The sequence below is a fragment of the Erinaceus europaeus genome, chromosome 3 (assembly GCF_950295315.1).
Source record: "Erinaceus europaeus chromosome 3, mEriEur2.1, whole genome shotgun sequence".
NCBI lineage: Eukaryota > Metazoa > Chordata > Mammalia > Eulipotyphla > Erinaceidae > Erinaceus > Erinaceus europaeus.
In genome coordinates this window covers 55,154,313-55,174,501 of record NC_080164.1, presented here as the reverse complement: position 1 = coordinate 55,174,501, position 20,189 = coordinate 55,154,313, and the positions used below count along the sequence as shown (strand labels likewise).

Here is a 20,189-nt window from a genome sequence, read left to right as displayed (position 1 = left end):
GATCTCACTCTCAGGCCGAAATTGAAAAACAAGATTAGAAAAGAAAACACAAGTCGAACCTGAAATGGAATTGGAGTATTACACCAAAGTAAAAGACTCTGGGGTGGGTGGGTGGGTGGGTGGGGAGAATACAGGTCCATGAAAAATGATGAATGAAATAGTGGGGGTTGTATTGTTAAATGGGAATCTGGGGAATGTTATGCATGTAAAAAAAAAAAAAAAAAAGAAGTAGAAACGCAAAGCAGAAATTGACTGAGTTTGGAGTATGGCACCAAAGTAAGAAAGCAGAAGTACACTAGAGTTTGCAGTGAGTACCTCCCTAATATTTCCTCTCCACTTTTCCAAGCTTTGGGTCCATGATTGCTCAACAATTTGTTTGGCTTTGTATGTTAACTCTCTTTTAGTCACCAGGTTCCAGGTGTCATCAGGATGCCGGCCAGACTTCCCTGGATTGAAGACCCCACCAATGTGTCCTGGAGCTCAGCTTCCCCAGAGACCCACCCTACTAGGGAAAGAGAGAGGCAGACTGGGAGTATGGACCGACCAGTCAACGCCCATGTTCAGCGGGGAAGCAATTACAGAAGCCAGACCTTCTACCTTCTGCACCCCTCAATGACCCTGGGTCCATGCTCCCAGAGGGATAGAGAATGGGAAAGCTATCGGGGGAGGGGGTGGGATATGGAGATTGGGCGGTGGGAATTGTGTGGGGTTGTACCCCTCGACCCTATGGTTTTGTTAATTAATCCTTTTTTAAATAAAAAAAAAAAAAAAGCATTACCCATCTATTTAAAATGGTGGTTTCAAAAAAATAAATAAATAAATAAATAAAATGGTGGTTTCACCATTTTCAGCCCATCCTGGATGGAGCTTGAAGAATTATGTTATATTAAATAAGTCAGAAACAGAAGGATGAGTATGGGATGATCTCACTCACAGGCAGAAGTTGATAAACAAGATCAGAAGAGAAAATACTAAGCAGAACCTGGACTGGAATTGGTGTATTGCACCAAAGTAAAAAACTCGGGGGGGGGGGGAGAGTTCAAGTCCTGGAACAGGATGGCAGGTGTTGTTATGTGGCACACTGAGAAATGTTATGTATGTACAGAATATAGTATTTACTGTTGACTGTAAAACATTAATCCCCCAATAAAGGAAAGGAGGGGCAGGCGGTAGTGCAGCAGGTTAAGCGCACATGGTACATAGTCCAAGGACTAGCCTAAAGACCCCTGTTGGAGCACCCAGCTCCCCACCTGCAGGGGAGTCACTTCACAGGTGGTAAAGCAGGTCTGCAGGTGTCTATCTTTTTCTCCCCATCTTCCCCATCTCTAGATTTCTCTCCTGTCCAACAACAATGACAGCAATAACAACAATGACAATAAAAAACAAGGGCAACAAAAGGGGAAATAAGTTTTCCTTCTGAGTTTGTCACAAAGCCCAGTGCTAGCTGGAGAGATAGCCTTTTTGTTATGCAAACCTTCATGTCTGAGACTCTAGGGTCCCAGTTTCAATCCCCAGGAGCACCATATGCCAGAGCTGAGCAGTTGGCATGCATGTGTTCCTCTCCCTCTACCTTATTAAAAAGAAAGCATTAAAACAACAAAAACATCAACTCTTTTTCAATGAGCCCTGTCTTAATGACATTTTTAAAAAGATTTATTTGTTGAAGAGGAAAGAAGCATCTTAGATGCATCACTTTGGCACATGCAGGGATTAAATTCTGGACCTCATGCATCTATGATCCAACATTCTAGTCATTATACCACCTCTATCCACATTTTTTAAACTGAGACCTACCACTTATATTTACATTTGCTGCTATCCTCTATAACACCAACCATCTTTTTTTTTTTTTTTTTTGCCTCCAAGGTTATTGCTGAGGCTTGGTGCCTGCACCATGAATCCACTGCTCCTAGAAGAGGAAGGGAGATGGGGGTGGGGGGGAATAGACATCTGCAGATCTGCTTCACTGCCTGTGAAGCGACCCCGTTGCAGGTGGGAAACCAGAGGCTCAAACCGAGATCCTTACTCTGGTCCCTGCGCTTTGTGCCATGTGCGCTTAACCTGCTGCACTACTGCTCGACCCCCAACACTAACCATCTTTATTTCTTTCTCAAGACAGAGAGAGATACCAGCTACAGAAAACTTCCTCCAAGGTGGTTGGAACCAGGCTCTGTTACCTGGATCACACACAGTAAAGCAGTCACACTATTTGGATAAACTATATTACTAGCCTCACTCATCTCTTTCTGATGAATTATATCATTTCCTTAGTTTCTACATAAACTGCATAAAAGCAGAAATTTTTCATCTCTATTTTCAGTGCCTAAAGATAATACAAAGGCTTATTTGTTAACTGATAAATGTAAACTGTCACATATGGTAGTGAATCCAATTTTTTAGAAGTCCTTTAATTTTTCATTACATTACTGAAAGAGAGATACTTGTAGCCATCTTGCATAGGGAGACCAGTGTTTGATCCTGGATCCTTTCACATTGTAATATGTGCATGCAAACAGGTGCACCACAACCCAGCACAGTGAATCTAATTTTTACATACTCAGAAAAAAATTCAGCATGAATTGATTAAAAGTACATAAAATATAAACTTCCAATAAAAAAAGTTTAGGCTTCTACCAACATTTCTGTACTTTATTATAAACTGCTTAGCCATATTACACTAATAACGGGGTGGGGGGGGGCCTTGTAAACTTACCTGATAACATAGGTCCTAAAAGGAATAATGTGCTGCATGACAGCTGGGATATGTAGCCATATTCTAATCTACAAAAAAACATGAAAATAGCATTAACAAGTAAGGAATGTGTAAACTGTCTTCCCTATTAATTAAAAATGAGTATTTATAATATATACATTTTATCTAACTTGCAAAAGGTAAAATAGGATTATACATTTATCAAGACATTTAACTTATGCACATCTGACAGATACATTAAATCAATCTGAAGAATTAATATTAGCTTCATTCTGAAAGAGAAATATATCAGAATACCTTTTTTTTGCATCCAGGGTTATCACTGGGGCTCAGTGCCTGCACTACAAATCCACTGCTCCTGGAGGCCATGCTTTCTATTTTTTGTTGCCCTTACTAATGTTATTGCTATTGCTATTGTTGTCGGATAAGACTGTGAGAAATCCAGAGAGGAGGGGAAGACAGGGGAAAGACTACCTGCAGACCTGCTTTATCATTTATGAAGTGACCGCCCCTGCAAGTGAGGAGCTAGGGCTCAAGCCAGGATCCTTACACAAATCCCTGCGCTTCGTGCCATGTGCACTTAACCCACTACACTACCGCCTGGCCCACTAGAATACCTTCTTACTACGCATTTAATGTATGATACATCAATACAAATACTATAAGCACTAAAGTCTACTGGAGGGTCAGGCAGTAGCGCAGTGGGTTATGGGCATGTGTTGCAAAGCTCAAGGACTGGCATTAAGGATTCGGGTTCAAGCCCCAGCTCCCCACCTGCAAGGGAGTCACTTCACAAGTGGTGAAGCATGTCTATAGGTGTCTATTATTTCTCTCCCTCTCTGTCTTCCCCTCCTTTCTCCATTTCTCTCTGTCCTATCCAGCAAGAATGACACCAATAACAACAATAACTACAACAAAAAAAGGGGGGGCAACAAAAGGGAATAAATAAAGATTGAAAAAAAAGTCTAGTGGGAGTCAGCAGCGAGTTAAGCGCAGGTGGAGCAAAATGCAAGCTCCGGCGTAAGGATCCCAGTTAGAACCCCCAGCTCCCCACCTGCAGGGGAGTCACTTCAGAGGTGGTGGAGCAGGTCTGCAGGTATCTTTCTCTCCCCGTCTTCCCCTCCTCTCTCCATTTCTCTCTGTCCTATCTAACAATGACAACATCAATAACAACAATAATAATAACTACAACAAAAAATTTTTTTAAAGGGCAACAAAAGGGAAAATAAATATAAAAAAAGGTCTATTACACCAAAGCAAAGTACTCTGGGGAAGAAAGGGAGGGATGGGAGAAAACGTTGGGTGTCTGGTACATAATGAAATTGTATGCATGTCAGTGAACACACTGTAAAGTATTAAACCCCTCGAGAAAAATAAACAGTCAAGGGAGCTGGGCAGTGGTGCACTAGTTAAGCACACATGTTACCATGCACAAGGACTTGGGTTCCGTTTCTCCAACTGCAGGAGACAAGTTTCAAAAGCAGTGAAACAGGTCTCCAGATGTCTATGTCTCTCTCTCTCTCTCATCCTTCCTATCTTCCCCTCCCCTCTAATTTTCTCCCTTCCTATCAAAGAGAATAGGAAAAAAATGGTGCACTTGCTAGAGTGCATAAGGAACCAGGCTCAAGGCCCCAGTCCCTACATGTAAGGCAGGAGCCCTGAGAGCAGTGAAACATTCCTGCAGGTGCTGATTTCTCTCTCTATCCAACAAATAAACACACTTAAAATTTGTCTGTGTTTAATAAAAATAGTGGGGGTACATAGCATAATAGTGATGCAAAGAGATTCTTATGCCTGAGGCTCCAATATCCCAGATTCAACTCCCTGTGCCACTATAAGTCAGTAATTAACTTTTTTTTTTTTTAAGTTGTGTAGCTTGCAAGGTAGTACACTGAATAAAACCATAGACTCCCAAGCATGGGACTCTAACCTGGCATATTATGTGCCAGAGTGAAATTTTAGTTCTTACCCTGCCATGTTAATGGAGTGTTTTTTTTTTTTAGAATTAATATTTTAATATTTATTTATTTATTATTGCCTAGAGACAGAGAAATTGAGAGAAGGGATAGAAAGGGTAAGAAATAGAGAAACACTTGGAGTCCTACTTCATCACTTGTGAAGCTTTCCCTGCAGGTGGGCACCAGGAGTTTAAACCCAGGTTCTTGTGCACTGTAATGTGTGTGCCTAACCAGGTGTAGGTGCACCAACACCTGGCCCTAAAGCTTTAGAATCAAACAAAAATGCATCTCACCATTCTTTCTACATAATACTAAACTAGGGCTGAAGAGAAAGCATAATGGTTCTATAAAAGGCTTTCATAAGCAAGGTCCCTAAAATACTAAACTACTCCTGATTTCTTGTGTCTTCAGTCTCATTTAAGGAAATAACAGTCATTCACTGATTATAATACCTTTTACTGAATTTAAAGGTTTATAGTAAGTATGCCAGTATATAATATTTCAACCCACTTCTAGATCAAACATAGTTAGTTACATTATACTAATTTTAGTATCAAACAGTGGTGTAGGGAGTCGGGCGGTAGCGCAGCGACATCAATAACAACATCAATAACTACGACATCAATGATAACTACAACAATAAAACAAGGACAACAAAAGGGAATAAATAAATATTAGAATAATAATAATAAAGTGGTGTACATATCATAAAAATAAAAATCCTAGTCAAATCACCATACTATAATGAAGGCTTTAACACAAAGGATACAAGTTTGTAACAACTTTGGAAATGAAGATTACATGGCTTCACTCTATTTAAATTCTATTTAAGTCCTCTAGAAAATATGACATAGGGGCTGGGGAGACAGCATAATTGTTATGAAAAAGACGTTCATGTTTGAGGCTCAGAGGCCTCAGATTCAGTCCCCCCACCATAAACCAGAGCTGAATAGTGCTCGCACGCACATGTGTGTAGGTGTATGTATCATTCATTAAAATAAATTTTAAAAGAAAAGATGAGAGGGTCGTGCGGTAGCGCACCAAGTTAAGCACACGTGGCGCTAAGCGCAAGGACCGGCATAAAGATCCTGGTGAGTATGGATCAATCAGTCAACGCCCAGAGTATGGATCGACCAGTCAACGCCCATGTTCAGCGGGGAAGCAATTACAGAAGCCAGACCTTCCACCTTCTGCAACCCACAACGACCCTGGGTCCATGCTCCCAGAGGGATAGAGAATGGGAAAGCCAGTAGGGAGGGGATGGGATATAGAGATTGGGTGGCGGGAATTGTGTGGAGTTGTACCCCCCCCATCCTATGATTTTGTTAATGTCTCCTTCCTTAAATAAAAAATTAGTTAATTAAAAAAAAGGATCCTGGTTCAAGCACCCGGCTCCCCACCTGAAGGGCAGTCGCTCCACAGGCAGTGAAGCAGGTCTGCAAGTGTCTATCTTTCTCTCCCCCTCTATCTTACCCTCCTCTCTCCATTTCTCTCTGTCCTGTCCAACAACGACATCAATAACAATGATAAAAAAAAAAAAAATTCCCAATAAAGAAATAAATTTAAAAAAAAATTAACAACGGCAACTAAAAAGGGGGGAAAATAGCCTCCAGGAGCAGTGGAATTGTGGTGCAGGAACCAAGCCCCAGCAATAACCATGGAGGCCAAAAAAAAAAAAAAAAAGATACTATGAGGAATAGCTGTGTGGTGTTCTAGTAAAGAAATTAAACAGGCTGGGAAGATAGCATAATGGTTATGCAAATGCAAAAGGCCTTTCATGCCTGAGGCACCAAAGGTTCCATAACTGAGTAGTGCTCTAATAAAAACAAAAAACTAGGTGGCCTGGTGGTGGTGAGTCTGATGGCACACACATCCTACAATGTGCAAATGGACCTTGGTTTAAGCTACCAGTCTCCTCTTATATGAAGGGAAGAAGTTTCACAAGTAATGAAGCACTGCTGCAGGTATCTTTTTCTTCATCTCTCTCCCCCACCCTCCCTTCTCAATTTCTGTCTCTACCCAATAAATTAAATATTAAAAATCAAAGTAACAAAAAAGAATACTATACTAATACTGAAATGTTAAAACATTTCCTTATGAGACTATGAGCAAGAAAAGAATGAGTATAGTTCAACCTCAACTGTAGGTTCTAGGTAGTACAACAGACAAAAACTAAAAAAGCACAGAACTAGAAGAATTAAAACTGACAATAATGACTCTGAGATAAAATAATTACAAAATACACAGGACAAGCAGTGGCACACCTGCTTAAGAGGGCACATTATGGGACACGGGCGGTAGCGCTGCAGGTTAAGCGCAGGTGGTGCAAGGCGCAAGGACTGGCTCAAGGATCCTGGTTCGAGCTCCCAGCTCCCCACCTGCAGGGGAGTAGCTTCACAGGTGGTGAAGCAGGTCTGCAGGTGTCTATCTTTCTCTCCCCGTCTTCCCCTCCTGTCTCCATTTCTCTGTCCTATCCAACAACGACAATATCAATAACAACAACAATAATTACAATAATAAAACAAGGCAACAAAAGGGAATAAATAAATATAAAAAAAAGAGGGCACATTACAGTGTTCAAGCCCCTGGTCCCCACCTGCAGGAGGAGAGTTTCACAAGAAGTGAAGCAGGACTGCAGCAGGTGTTTCACTATTTCTTTTCCTCTCTCCATCTCCCTCTCCCTCTCCCCTCTAAATTTCTCTGTCTCTATCCAATAATTTTTTGGAATTAACTAGCCTACTTTTTTTTAATCAATACAAATTTATAAACACATGCAAAGTATATAGTTTATATGTATATAAACACCATGCATTTGTATGTATGTATATATATGCAGACATATTCTAGTATTAGTGGAAATACCAACTGGTTAAGTTCCTGTGAAAAACAATATGGAGATCTAGTTTCAAAACATTTGTTTAAATCTACTATATGACATAATAATTCCACTTTTAAAAATCTATTCAAAGCACATAAAAACACTAAAATGCTGGGGGCCGGGGGGGGGGGTGCACCTGGTTGAGTGCACATTACAGTGCACAAGGATGCAGGTTCGAGCCCCTGATCCTCACTTGTAGGGAGAAGCTTCACAAGTGAAGCAGGGATGCAGGTGTCTCTGTCTCTCTATCCCCCCCCCTTACCTCTAATTTATGGCTGTTTCTATCCAATAAACAAAGATTTTAAAAAAAAAAAAACCTGCTTGGAAAGAAAAAAACTAAGGGTAGGGGTAACAGCATAATGGTTATGCAAAGAGACTCTCATGCCTGAGGCTCCAAAGTCCCAGGTTCAAACCCCCTCCCTACCATAAGTCAGAGCTGAGTAGTGCTCTAGTAAAAAAAAAAAAAAAAATCCAGGGGCTTAAACCACGATCTTTTCACCGGCCCTTGCACTTCGCGCCATGTGTGCTTAACCCGCTCCCTTTTTTTTTTTTTGTTATAATTTTTTAAAGATTTTATTTATTGGCTAGAGAGATAAACTGAAAGGGAAGGGGAAGATAGAGAAAAAGACACCTCCAGCACTGATTCACCACTATCAAGATTATCCCCTCTGCATATGAGGGCTGGGGGCTTGTACAGGCTGACATGTACATCCTACTGGGTGCACCAATGGCCAGCACCCTAAGTTAGTAATTTTGTATGGGCCACAATATTATTTTGTAAATATGCAAATAGCCCTTGGCAAAAGTAAAAGTAAAAAGCTCCACACAATTCTTGTCCTAAAAGAATGAGGAAAATCCCTGTTCTTGCCAGATCACAGTCTGCCAGGTTCTTCCCAGCCAGTTTACATATGCTGTTACCACCTTTTCTAAGGGCCTAGTCCCACTTCAGGTATGAACTCACATCCACAGAAACCTTCTGAATCTTGAGTACTTGCAAGAATTCCTGATTATGTGAGTCAGGCAGTAGCGCAGCGGGTTAAGCACAGGTGGTGCAAAATGCAAGGACTGGCGTAAGGATCCCGGTTCGAGCCCCTCCCTCCCCACCTGCAGGGTGGTCACTTTGCAAGCAGTGAAGCAGTCTGCAGGTGTCTATCCTTCTCTTCCCCCTGTCTTCCCTTCCTCTCTCCGTCTCTCTTGGTCCTATCCAACAACAATGACACCAATAACGACAATAATAACTACAACAATAAAACAAGGGCAACAAAAAGGGAATAAATATTAAAAAAAATATTTTTTTAATTCTTGATTGTATCAACTTGGTGCTATAGCCTCTCCCAGGAAACTGTCTATGAAAACACTTGTTTCTCTTGGACAAAGACAACAACATGAAGAAAACCCCCCATTCAACATAAATGTATAATATAAACTCAGTGGGTTCAAGCCTCCAGGTTACTGCCTGCAGGAGGCAAACTTCTCAAGCAGTGAAACAGTGCTTCAGGTGTGTGTGTCTCTCTGTTTTTTTATTATTATCTTTTTCTTTTTGATAAAGACAGCCAAAAATTTAGAGGGAGAGGGAGATAGAGGGGGAGAGACTGAGAGACACCTGTAGCCCTACTTCACCATTTGTGAAGCTTTCCCCCTACAGTTGGGGACCAAAGGCCCGAACCCGGGTCCTTGCTTACTGTAACATGTGTGCTCAACTAAGGATCCCGGTTCGAGCCCCCGGCTCCACACATGCAGGAGAGTTGCTTCACAGGCAGTGAAGCAGGTCTGCAGGTATCTATCTTTCTTCTCCTCCTGTCTTCCCCATCTCTTTCAATTTCTCTCTGTCCTATCCAACAACCACGACATCAATAACAACTACAACAATAAAACAAGAGAAACAAAAGGGAATAAATAAAGATTTAAAAAGATTTTAAAGATTAAAAAAAAAAATTAATTGCAGGGCCAGGCAGAGGCACACCTGGTTAAGCACATGCATAACAGTTCACAAGGACCTAACAACATGCAAGTACCCAGATTCAAGTCCTTGGGCCTCACTTGCAAGGGGAAAACTTGCCAAGTCCTAAAGCCAGACTGCAGCTATCTCTCTGTCTCTCTCCCTTCCCCTCCCACTGAATTTCTCTGTCCCTATCCAATAATTAAATTAAATTGAATCTTTAAAAAAAAATTACCACTAAACCTGGGCTACAAGAAATGCAAGAACTTAAGTATTGACTTCATTCATAGTGGGTCAACAAAGAAACAATGTAAAGGTAAGGGTAGACAACATAATGGCTATGCAGACTCATGCCTGAGGCTCTGAAGTCCCAGGTTCAGTCCCCTGCACCACCCTAAGCCAGAGCTGAGCAGTGCTCTGATAATTAAAAAAAAAAAAAACTTTTTTAAAGATAAATAATTTTTAAAAAAGAAAAAGAAACAATGTAAGGGAACAAGCAAAGTCAAATAAAACAAACCTTTAAAGTTGACTACAATACTGAGGTTACAAAGGGGGATCGAGTATATTTTCTTGGAATATGGTATGAAAACCTACTTTCAAGAGGTGTGACATTGTACTTATAAAATATATATAGTGGGGTGGTCCAGGAGGTGGTGTGGTGGATAAAACATCAGACTCTGAAGCATGAGGTCCTGAGTTCAATCCCTGGCAGCACATGTACCAGAGTAATGTCTGGTTCTTTCTCTCTCTCTCTCTCCTTCTCTCTTCATGAATAAATAAATAAAATCTTAAAAAAAAAAAAATATATATATATATATATATATATATATATATATAGTGGGAGGAGAGATAGCATAATGGTTATGCAAAAGATTTTCAGGTTCAGTCCCAGTTTCAAGCCCCAGGTCCAATCCCCTGCATCACCATAACTCAAAGCTATGCAGTACTCTGGTCTCTGTCTGTCTCATTAAGATAAAATAAATAAAAGTAAATAAATTACTGTAGTTTAAAAGAGCACTATTTTAGGGAGTCAGGCAGTACCACAGCGGGTTAATTGCAGGTGGCACAAAATGCAAGGACTAGAGTAAGGATCCCGGTTTGAGCCTCCAGCTCTCCACCTGCAGGGGAGTCACTTCACAGGCGGTGAAGCAGATCTGCAGGTGTCTATCTTTCTCTCCCCGTCTTCCCTTCCTCTCTTCATTTCTCTCAGTCCTATCTAACAATGATGATATCAACAACAATAACTACAACAATAAAAAAAGGCAACAAAAGGAAATAATTTTTTTTTTAAAAAAAAGAACACTATTAGGCAGAGTGTAGATAGCATAATGGTTATGCAAACAGACTCATGCCTGAGGCTCCCAAGTCCCAGGTTCAATCCCCCACACTACCATAAGCCAGAGCTGAACAGTACTCTGGTTAAATAAATAAATAAACAAATACTATTTTAAATATAAACAAATAAATAAAACATAGTCTTATGAATCTTTATTGTCTTTGAGGGTTAGCTCAAAAATCCAGAAGGCTAATATGCCCACTAGAGAGTAATCAATCTCAGGTCTGAGGAAATTGCTCAATGACAAAGCAAATGCCTTGCATGTATGAGATCCTAGGCATCACAGGAAAGAGCAAGAGGGCAAAACAGGTAGAACTTCAAGAGTGGTTACATATTACTTTGGTTTCTCTCATGCACAAGAATAAAGCTAAAGGTTGGATGTTCTCTAGATATAAAATTCATGTTACTAAAGTATTCAATAATGAGGAGCATGCCCACAGCAGAACAGACTTTACCATGTGCAAGAACCCGAATTTGAGCCCTCAGACACCGTATAGGAGTACCAAAGTGGAAACTTCACAAGCAGTACAGCAGTGCTATGGTGTCTTTCTTCTCTCTCACAATAAAGTCCACAGGAATGGCAAAATCATTCAAGTGGGGGACAGCAGGAGCACCCTGACAGTGGGGTCCAGAGAGAGTGCACCACATAGGGTGCATGTCTTGCCATACATATGGCCCAGGTTCAATTCTCAATACTACATGGGAATACCACATGGGAATACCACAACATCAGGGGAAATTCTAATGCTGTGGTATCTCCTTCTGGATGAAGACCTGAGCTCAAAATAAAGCATGTATAAGGTCCCAATACCCAACATTCTTCCCTAGGTTAAAACCCATTCCAAATAATACTTACATTAGATACAACTGTAATAAATGCATGTGCTATAAGAAATGGCAATGTTTCAGGAGTTCCATATTCAAAACAATCCTTCATGAGAGAAAGGCCATTTTTCCCACAAAACAAACATACGTAACGAAGCAAATGCAATGGTACTTCTACATCCTGGAAGGGAAAAAAGATAATTTATCCTAGTCTCAATAGTGGGAAGACATTAATGATATAAAAATAAACTCAGAAGACAAAGGAAAACTTTACATTAAGCCCGAGAATAAAAAATATATATACTTACATTCATATCACAGAATGCCCCTAATATGTTGCTTTCTTGGGTTGATATATCCTGGGGAAAAGGAAAAAAAGACAATAAAAAGATCAAACTTCAAAAATGGCAAGTATTAAAAACGACAATTATACAAAGGATGGTTTTATAAAACCCTTGATTTTGCAATTGTTTTTCACCATAAATAGTGAGTAGTAATCCTAGCTGAAGTTAGTGAGTAGTAATCCTAGCTGAAGTTAAAGCTAAAGCATATTTAAACTTTTTTTTTAGATAGGACAGAAATACAGAGAGGAGGGGGTGACGGAGAGAGGGAGAGATAGACACCTGCAGACCTGCTTCACTGCCAGTAAAGTGACTCCCCTGCAGGTGGGGAGCAGGGGACTCAAACCAGGATCCTTATGCCAGTACTTGTGCTTTGCGCCACGTGCGCTTAACCCACTGAGCTACTGCCCAACTCCTTAAACTCTCCTCCCAAAGAGATTTTCTGTATTGTGTTACACTTTTTTTCTTTATAGACACCTTCCCTTAAATTACTTGATTAATCCCTATAAAAATATAAACTAGTTACACAATTCTGAAAATGCTCCCTAGCGGTATATTCTCAAGTTCCACAACATGCTTTCCATAGAACTAAAATATTTGAAGGCAGACTCAATACACAAATCACACAGAGTATAGTGTGGTATAAACTACTTGGTGGAGGGTAACAGCATTATCAATAAACATTTAAAATGCACATTCTCTTTGTTTTAGCAATTCATATTCTGGTTATCATAAACAAGGAACAAAAGAACTGCTGGCAAATGTTATGTATAATGGTGCTCACAAACTGTAACAGCGAAAAGCGCAGGGACCAGCACAGGGATCTTGGTTCAAGCCCCCGGCTCCCCACCTGCGGGGGAGTCGCTTCGCAGGCAGTGAAGTGGGTCTGCAGGTGTCTTTCTCTCCCGTCTTCCCCTCCTCTCTCCATTTCTGTCCTATCCAGCAACGAACAACATCAGCAACAACAATAGCCACAAACAAGGCTACAACAAAGGTAACAAAAGGGGGAAAAATGGCCTCCAGGAGTAGCGGGTTCATGGTGCAGGCAATGAACCCCAGCAATAACCCTGGAGGCAAAAAAAAAGAAGCTGGTACAACAATCCAGTCTTGTGTGGTCTTCAACTATAGAGAAAAGACAGTAACAAGTATTTTTCCTTTGGGTGCATATATCAGTGCACAAAAAAAAAAAAAATCAATGTTGGTGGATGTACCTCCATCTAATGAAGTTATTATACACAGTAGTAATTTGTATGTATGCGATACTTAGACCCAGATTCGAGTCCCTAGTGCCCACCTACAGGGGAAAGATTCATGAAAGATGAAGCAGGCCTGCAGGTGTCTGTCTCCCTCTCCATCCCCCTCCCCTCTCAATTTGTCTCTGTCCAATAAATGTATTTAAAAATGCTTTAAAAAATAGGGAGTCGGGCGGTAGTACAGCGGGTTAGGTGCACATGACGCAAAGCGCAAGAACCGGTGTAAGGCTCCCGGTTAGAGCCTGGCTCCCCACCTATAGGGGGGTTGCTACACAAGCAGTGAAGCAGGTCTGCAGGTGTCTCTTTCTCTACCCCTCTGTCCTCCCCTCTCCATTTCTCTCTGTCCTATCCAACAACAATGACATCAATAATAACTACAACAATAAAAAACAAGGGCAACAAAAAGGAATAAATATTTTATTAAAAAGGGAATACTGCTTAAAATGCTTTAAAAAATTATTAAATAAGACATGGCCATATGTTCCGGCATAAAAAGCTATCTTGTATTACATTTAAAAAATGGATTTGTGACCTTAGCTTGATGTTTCCTAATTTTTTAATGTTTGGAACACTTGAAACTTGTTTTAAAAAAATATTTTTTAGAGAAGTCTTAAAGTAGAAAGGGTCAAGTCATTTAAGTATGCTATTTTGTATATTCTGTACTTTTAGGCACACACACAAAAAACACTTGTATAACTAGAAAGCTTAATACCTTCATCTGATTTTTTTTTTTCCCTTCTCCAGGGTTATTGCTGGGCTCAGTGCCTGTACCATGAATCCACCGCTCCTGGAGGCCATTTTCCCCCCTTTTGTTGCCCCTGTTGTTGTGACCTCGTTGTGGTTATGATTATCATTGTTGATGTTTGTTGTTGGATAGGACAGAGAGAAATGGAGAGAGGAGGGGAAGACAGAAAGGGGGAGAGAAAGACACCTGCAGACTTGCTTCACCGCCTGTGAAGCGACTCCCCTGCAGGTACCGGATCCTTATGCCGGTCCTTGCGCTTTGCGCCACATGCACCTAACCCACTGCGCCACCGCCGGCCCCCCTGAAATCTTTTTTACCAAGAGAACCTAGTGGGGTTTTTTTGTTTGTTTCTTCTAATTTTTCCCCTTTATTGAGGGGTCAATGGTTTACAGTTGACAGTAAAATACAGTAGTTGGGACATGTGCAACATTTATCAGTTTTCCACATAGCACTCTAGCCCCCCCACCTAGGTCCTCCTTCGTCATCATGTTCCAGAACCTTAACACTCCCATCAACTAAAGAGTGCTTTACTTTGATGCAATACACCAAATCCAGTCCAGGTTCTGCTTTGTGTTTTCACTTCTGTTCTTACTTTTCAACTTGTCTATGAATGGGTTCATATTCATGTTCATATCCCATATTCATCCTCTTTCTAGCTTATCTGATTTAACATGATTCCTTCAAGCTCCATCCAAGATGAGGTGAAGGTGAATCCATAATTTTTAATAGCTGAGGTAGTGTTCCATTGTGTGTATATATATCACAACTTAGCCACTCATCTAGTTGTTACCAGTTTTATATATACTGATTTACTGCTGAAACATGATTTGAAAATATCTGAAGAGTATCACAAACTCTCAAAACATTTCAGTTATCAAGAATTGTCCTTAAAAAAAGATAAATCCCACAAAAGTGCCTAAAGCCCTCAAAATCTATTCCCAACCCTTCACTACCAGGGCTACAGTTAAATTTTAAGTTATCTGCATACAACAAAGAGCAATAATTTAACAGCTGGGAGAAAGTCTAACTTCATCAGGTAAAGGAAGGACAACAAAAGCTAAATAAAGGCAAGACACTGGGCTCACTTTTTATTTACTTTTTTATTATTTTTTTGCCTCCAAGATTATTCCTGGGGCTCAGTGCCTGCACCACAAATCCACTGCTCCTGGAGGCCCCCCCATCTTTTGTTGCCCTTGTTTTATCGCTGTGGCTATTGTTACTGATGTCATTGTTGGATAGGACAGAGAAAAATGGAGAGATGGGGAAAGGGGGAGAGACAGACACCTGCAGACCTGCTTTACCAACTGTGAAGCAACCCCCCTACAGGTGGGGAGCCGGTGGCTCGAACCTGGATCCTTAAGCCAATCCTTGCGCTTGGCACCATGTGCGCTTAATCGGCTGCGCTAACACCCCACCCCCACTGGCTCACTTTAATGATGGCCTTTTTAGTCAATACCATGCCATCCCATCATCTGGGGTTCTAGTCAGGGAATCCTTGGATTCCCACAGTGATATAATGGGACAATAAAATACAGTAGTTGGTACATGTATAACATTTATCAGTTTTCCACGTAGCCCCCAGCTCCCCACCTGCGGGGGAGTCACTTCACAAGCAGTTAAGCAGGTGAGCAGATGTCTTTTTCTTCTATCTTCCCCTCCTCTCCATTTCTCTCTGTCCTATCCAACAACAACAGCAACAACAACAACAATAAAGAACAAGGGCAACAAAAAGGAAAAAATAGCCTCCAGGAGCAGTGGATTCATAGTGCAGGCACCAAGCCCCAGTGATAACCATGGAGAATAAATAAATAAATAAGATTACTCTAAAGGTTTTTTTCTCTTTTGTTGCCCTTGTTGCTTATCGTTGTTATTAACGTTGTTGTATGGAGATAGATGGGGACGACAGAGCGGGGAAAGAGACACCTGCAGACCTGCTTCACCACTTGTGAAGTGACCCCCCCCTGCAGGTGGGGAGCCTGGGGTTCAAATCAGGATCCTTATGCCAGTTGGTCCTTGTGCTTTGCGCCATGTGCACTTAACCCCACTGCACTATGGCCAGCCCCCTAAAGTTTTAATACAATCTAATTCTGTAGTATACAGTTAGAATTACAAATAGTACTAGGAAAATTAGTAAGTATCCCTAGAAATCAAAACATTCTATAGCTCTAATTTCTTTTTTTTTTTTTTTTTTGCCTCCAGGGTTATTGCTGGGGCTTGATGCCTGCACTATGAATCCTCTGCTCCTGGAGGCTATTTCTTTCCCCTTTTGTTGCCATTGTTTCATCATTGTGGTTATTGTTGTTATTGATGCCGTTGTAGTTGGATGAGACAGAGAAATGGAGAGAAGAGGGGAAAAGACACCTGTAGACCTGCTCCACTGCTTGTGAAGTGGTCCCCCTCCCCTTGCAGGTGGAATATACTTAAATGAATTGCATGTGGTCCAGGAGGTGGCGCAGTGATATGGCTTTGGACTTTCAAGCATGAGGTCCTGAGTTCAATCCCCGGCAGCACATGTGCCAGAGTGATGTCTGGTTCTTTCTCTCTCCTATCTTTCTCATTAATAAAGTCTTTTTTAAAAAAATGAATTGCAAAAGCACACATAAGTTATGTAAAGATTTTATTTATTTATGAGAAAGATAGGAGGAGAGAGAAAGAACCAGACATCACTCTGGCACATGTGCTGCCGGGGATTGAAGTCAGGACCTCATGCTTGAGAGTCCAAAGCTTTATCACTGTGCCACCTCCCAGACCACAGAACTAAATTTCTGAGGAGTGGGTGGTAGTACATCCAGTTGAATCAACACATTACAAAGCACAACGGCCGGGATCAGGTGGCGGTGCACCTGGTTGAGTACATTACAGTGCACAAGGAACCAGATTCAGATTCCCAATCCCAACCTGCAAGGGGGAAGCTTCAGAAATGATGAGATGGTGCTGTTAGTGTCTCTCTACCTCTCACTTTTTCTCTGTCCCTATCCAAAATAACAGGTGTAAAAAAAACAATTATCCAGGTTCAAGCCTCCAGTCCGTACCTGCAGAGGGAGTTTAGTGAGCAATAAAGCAGGGCTATAGATGCCTCTATATCTCCCTCTCTCCCCTTTAGATTTGTCTCTACCCAATAAATAAAAACAAAATTTAAAAAACTGAATTCTGATTAAAATATACATTGCTGGAATAGAGAGATAGCTGATTGGTTATGTATGCATAGGTTAGTGATTGTACCTATACTTATAGAATATTGTTTTGTTGTTTTTAATTTTTTATCTGACTGGTACAGGACATACAATAAAGACCACAGGTCAGGTCTGGCTTATGGTGATGCTGGTAACTGAACCTGGGACCTCAAAGCCTCAGACATGAAAGTCTTTTGCATATCCATTATGCTATCTCTTTAGGCCAAGAATGTTGATTTGTAAACTGATGTTAAGAACAAAATAGCAATGCAACCAGTACCAGCTCGACATGTTTCACTGCAGACTGTGTCCAGAGACTCCAGACCCATGATGTCAACCTTCCAGATCCAAAACTCTGATGACACCTTTCCTAGCTCATAGGGCTCCATAGTTCCATTTCAGGTTGCGTACTTCTTAACAAAGTTATAGATTCCAGACATAGACCAGGGCCCATGAGATAAAAGTGGCGGGGGCTGGGCAATGGTGCACTAGGTTAAACACACAGAGCAAAGACTGGCTTAAGGAACCCAAATTGAGCCTGTGGCTCCCCATCTGCAAGAGGGTCGCTTCCGGAGTGGTGAAGCAGGTCTGCAAGTGTCCTTCTCTACCCCTATGTCTGTCTGTCCCTCTTCTCCCAATTTCTCTGCCCTATCCAACAACAACAAATGGAAAAAAATGGCCACCAGGAGCAGTGGGTTCATTCATAGTGCTAGCACCAAGCCCCAGCAATAACCCCAGAGGCAGAAAGTAAGTAAATAAATGTGTGCAATAGTCTACAGTGTCTCAATATGTGCAAAAAAGCAGGTGTAAAGACCTAAAAAAGGCACCATAAATTACTCAATCAAATATTTCTACTTTGACCTAGATATCCTCTTCACCTACTGCTTATTTCACTTCCCTCAATCACTAAAACTAACGTTGTCAGATAAAGGAAGGGCTACAAAAGCTGGATAAGGGCCAACAGACCAGCACTCTAATGATGGCTCTTTTGACCACTACTAGGTGACCCCAACAACAGGGGCCCTAGTCAGTGAATCATGGGATTCCCACAGATATGATGGGCCTAGAACTCTAAAGATTCCTCTCTCCACCATCACTGGTCATCTCCATCAGGAATATCATAAACCCTCTAGTGGGCCTCTATAGGACCTTACCCTCGATGTAGAAAGAACAGTGGTAGAAATTGTCCCACTCTCTGAAAGGAGGCTGGGTCAACACATTGCCATTTCAGGAAGAGTGGTGCTGAAATGAGTGCAGCCTAGAATGTTCCTAAATACGACCATGGAATTCAAACTCAGACAGGGATACAGAGGTTATACAGGCTCCTGTGATGATTTGAATAGATATGGGCACTAGGTCAGATGGATTGGGTTTACAGTTAACAGTATTTACATACTTTTCCCATATTTGGGAGCTACTTGCTGCCCTGATCCAGCTTTCTAGCCCTATTCTGGCACCATCTTCCCAACTACTCTTAGCATGTTAGCTATCGGGCTCAGACAAAAATCAGTGAAGCCACAGGCCCCTTTGAATTACCTAAAACAGACTTCCTAGTTTCTTCCAAAATGAAGACCCCCAAATTTCACCTGTTATACCTTTAGGTTCCTGATTACTAAACAACTTGCTCTGCTACCATGATGCCAAATTGACTTCCCTTGGCAGATGACATCACCAAGTCCCGGAACCCCACCTCTCCAGAGCCCTGCCTCACGAGGGAAAGAGAAATGGGCTGGGGGTATGGATCAACCTGTCAATGCCCGTGTCCAGCAGAGAAGCAATTACAGAAGCCAGATCTTCCACCTTTCTGCTCCCCATGAAGATTTTTGGTCCACTGACAAAGGTATAAAGTATAGGGAAGGTAGGGGAATTGGTGGTGGGAATTGAACTATATGGAATTGTACCCCTCTTATCTTAGCCCTCAATCTTGATAATTATCATTAAATCACAAAAAAAGAACAAAATAGTAGAAGTATAACAATACTAAATATAAGATTTTTAAATGGATAAACTAAAAAAATCTGCATGTAATTAGATATCTAGCTTTCAAAAAAAATTTTTTTAACAGCTTTCGGTATCAACTAAATGAATTAAAACATGGTTCCAGTGGTTTTCTTAGGTTAAAGTTTGCAAATTTGTAGCAGTGGATTAAAAGGGGCTATGAGGTAACATTTTAAGGGCTGTTTAGTAACTACCTTGTCATATAAGAGCCATTAAGAGGCTTCTATATGGAAAGGTAACTGAAAACTCTGTAGGACAAAGTAAAATATGATTTTAAATATTCTTGAGAATTCTAACTGGGGCATTATTTACCTCCTAGGCTTGTTTTTTGTTGTTTTTTTTTTTTTCAAAGTTTCAGTCAATGTGAAAATATTTTCAGTAAGCAATTATTTCCAGATGAAGAACAAAAGTTAGAGAGGGGCCAGGCAGTGGCACTCCTGGTTAAGCACACAATGTTCCATGACCCAGGTTCAAGTCCCTGACCCCCCACCTGCAGGAGGAAAGCTTCACGAGTGATGAAGCAGGGCTGCAGGTATCTATATATCCCCCTCCAGTATCAATTTCTCTTTCTCTATCCAATAAATTTAAAAAATTGAAAAACGTTGGACAAGTCAGCGTGAAGGTGATAGAACAAAGTGATACACTTAGTTGAATATACTTATTACAATGCCCAAGGACCTGAGTTGAAGACCCAGTCCCCACCAGCAGGGACGAAGTATCACAGTGGTGAAGCAGTGCTGCAGGTGTCTCTTTCTCTTACACTACCTCCCCATCATTGTCTCTATGACAAAATATTTTAAGGGGAGGGACAGTAGCACAGTGGGGTAAGCGCACATGGCGAGAACGAAGTGCAAGGACTGGCATAAGGTAAAGACCCAAGTTCGAGCCCCCAGCTCCCCACCTGCAAGGGAGTTGCCTCACTCGCAGTGAAGAGGTCTACAGGTGTCTATCTTTCTCTCCTCCTCAATCTTCCCCTTCTCTCTCCATTTCTCTCTGTCCCATCCAACAATAACAATAAACAAGGGTAACA

The 20,189-nt window shown here is 41.2% G+C and overlaps 1 protein-coding gene across 3 annotated transcripts in view; it reads right to left on the bottom strand.

Moving 5' to 3' along the window:
* The window catches only part of USP34 (ubiquitin specific peptidase 34), a 254,078-nt gene that overhangs the window by 184,417 nt on the left and 49,472 nt on the right, over window positions 1–20,189 (bottom strand). For all 3 annotated transcript variants that reach the window (XR_009548945.1, XM_060187219.1, XM_060187220.1), the window contains exons 4-6: window positions 11,958–12,008; window positions 11,681–11,830; window positions 2,714–2,781 (exon numbers count right to left, since the gene is read on the bottom strand). Coding sequence is in view for 2 of the 3 variants with exons in the window: in XM_060187219.1 (XP_060043202.1) it covers window positions 2,714–2,781; window positions 11,681–11,830; window positions 11,958–12,008 (269 nt within the window). In the remaining variant the exon portion in view is untranslated. The remainder of the gene's footprint in view (window positions 1–2,713; window positions 2,782–11,680; window positions 11,831–11,957; window positions 12,009–20,189) is intronic.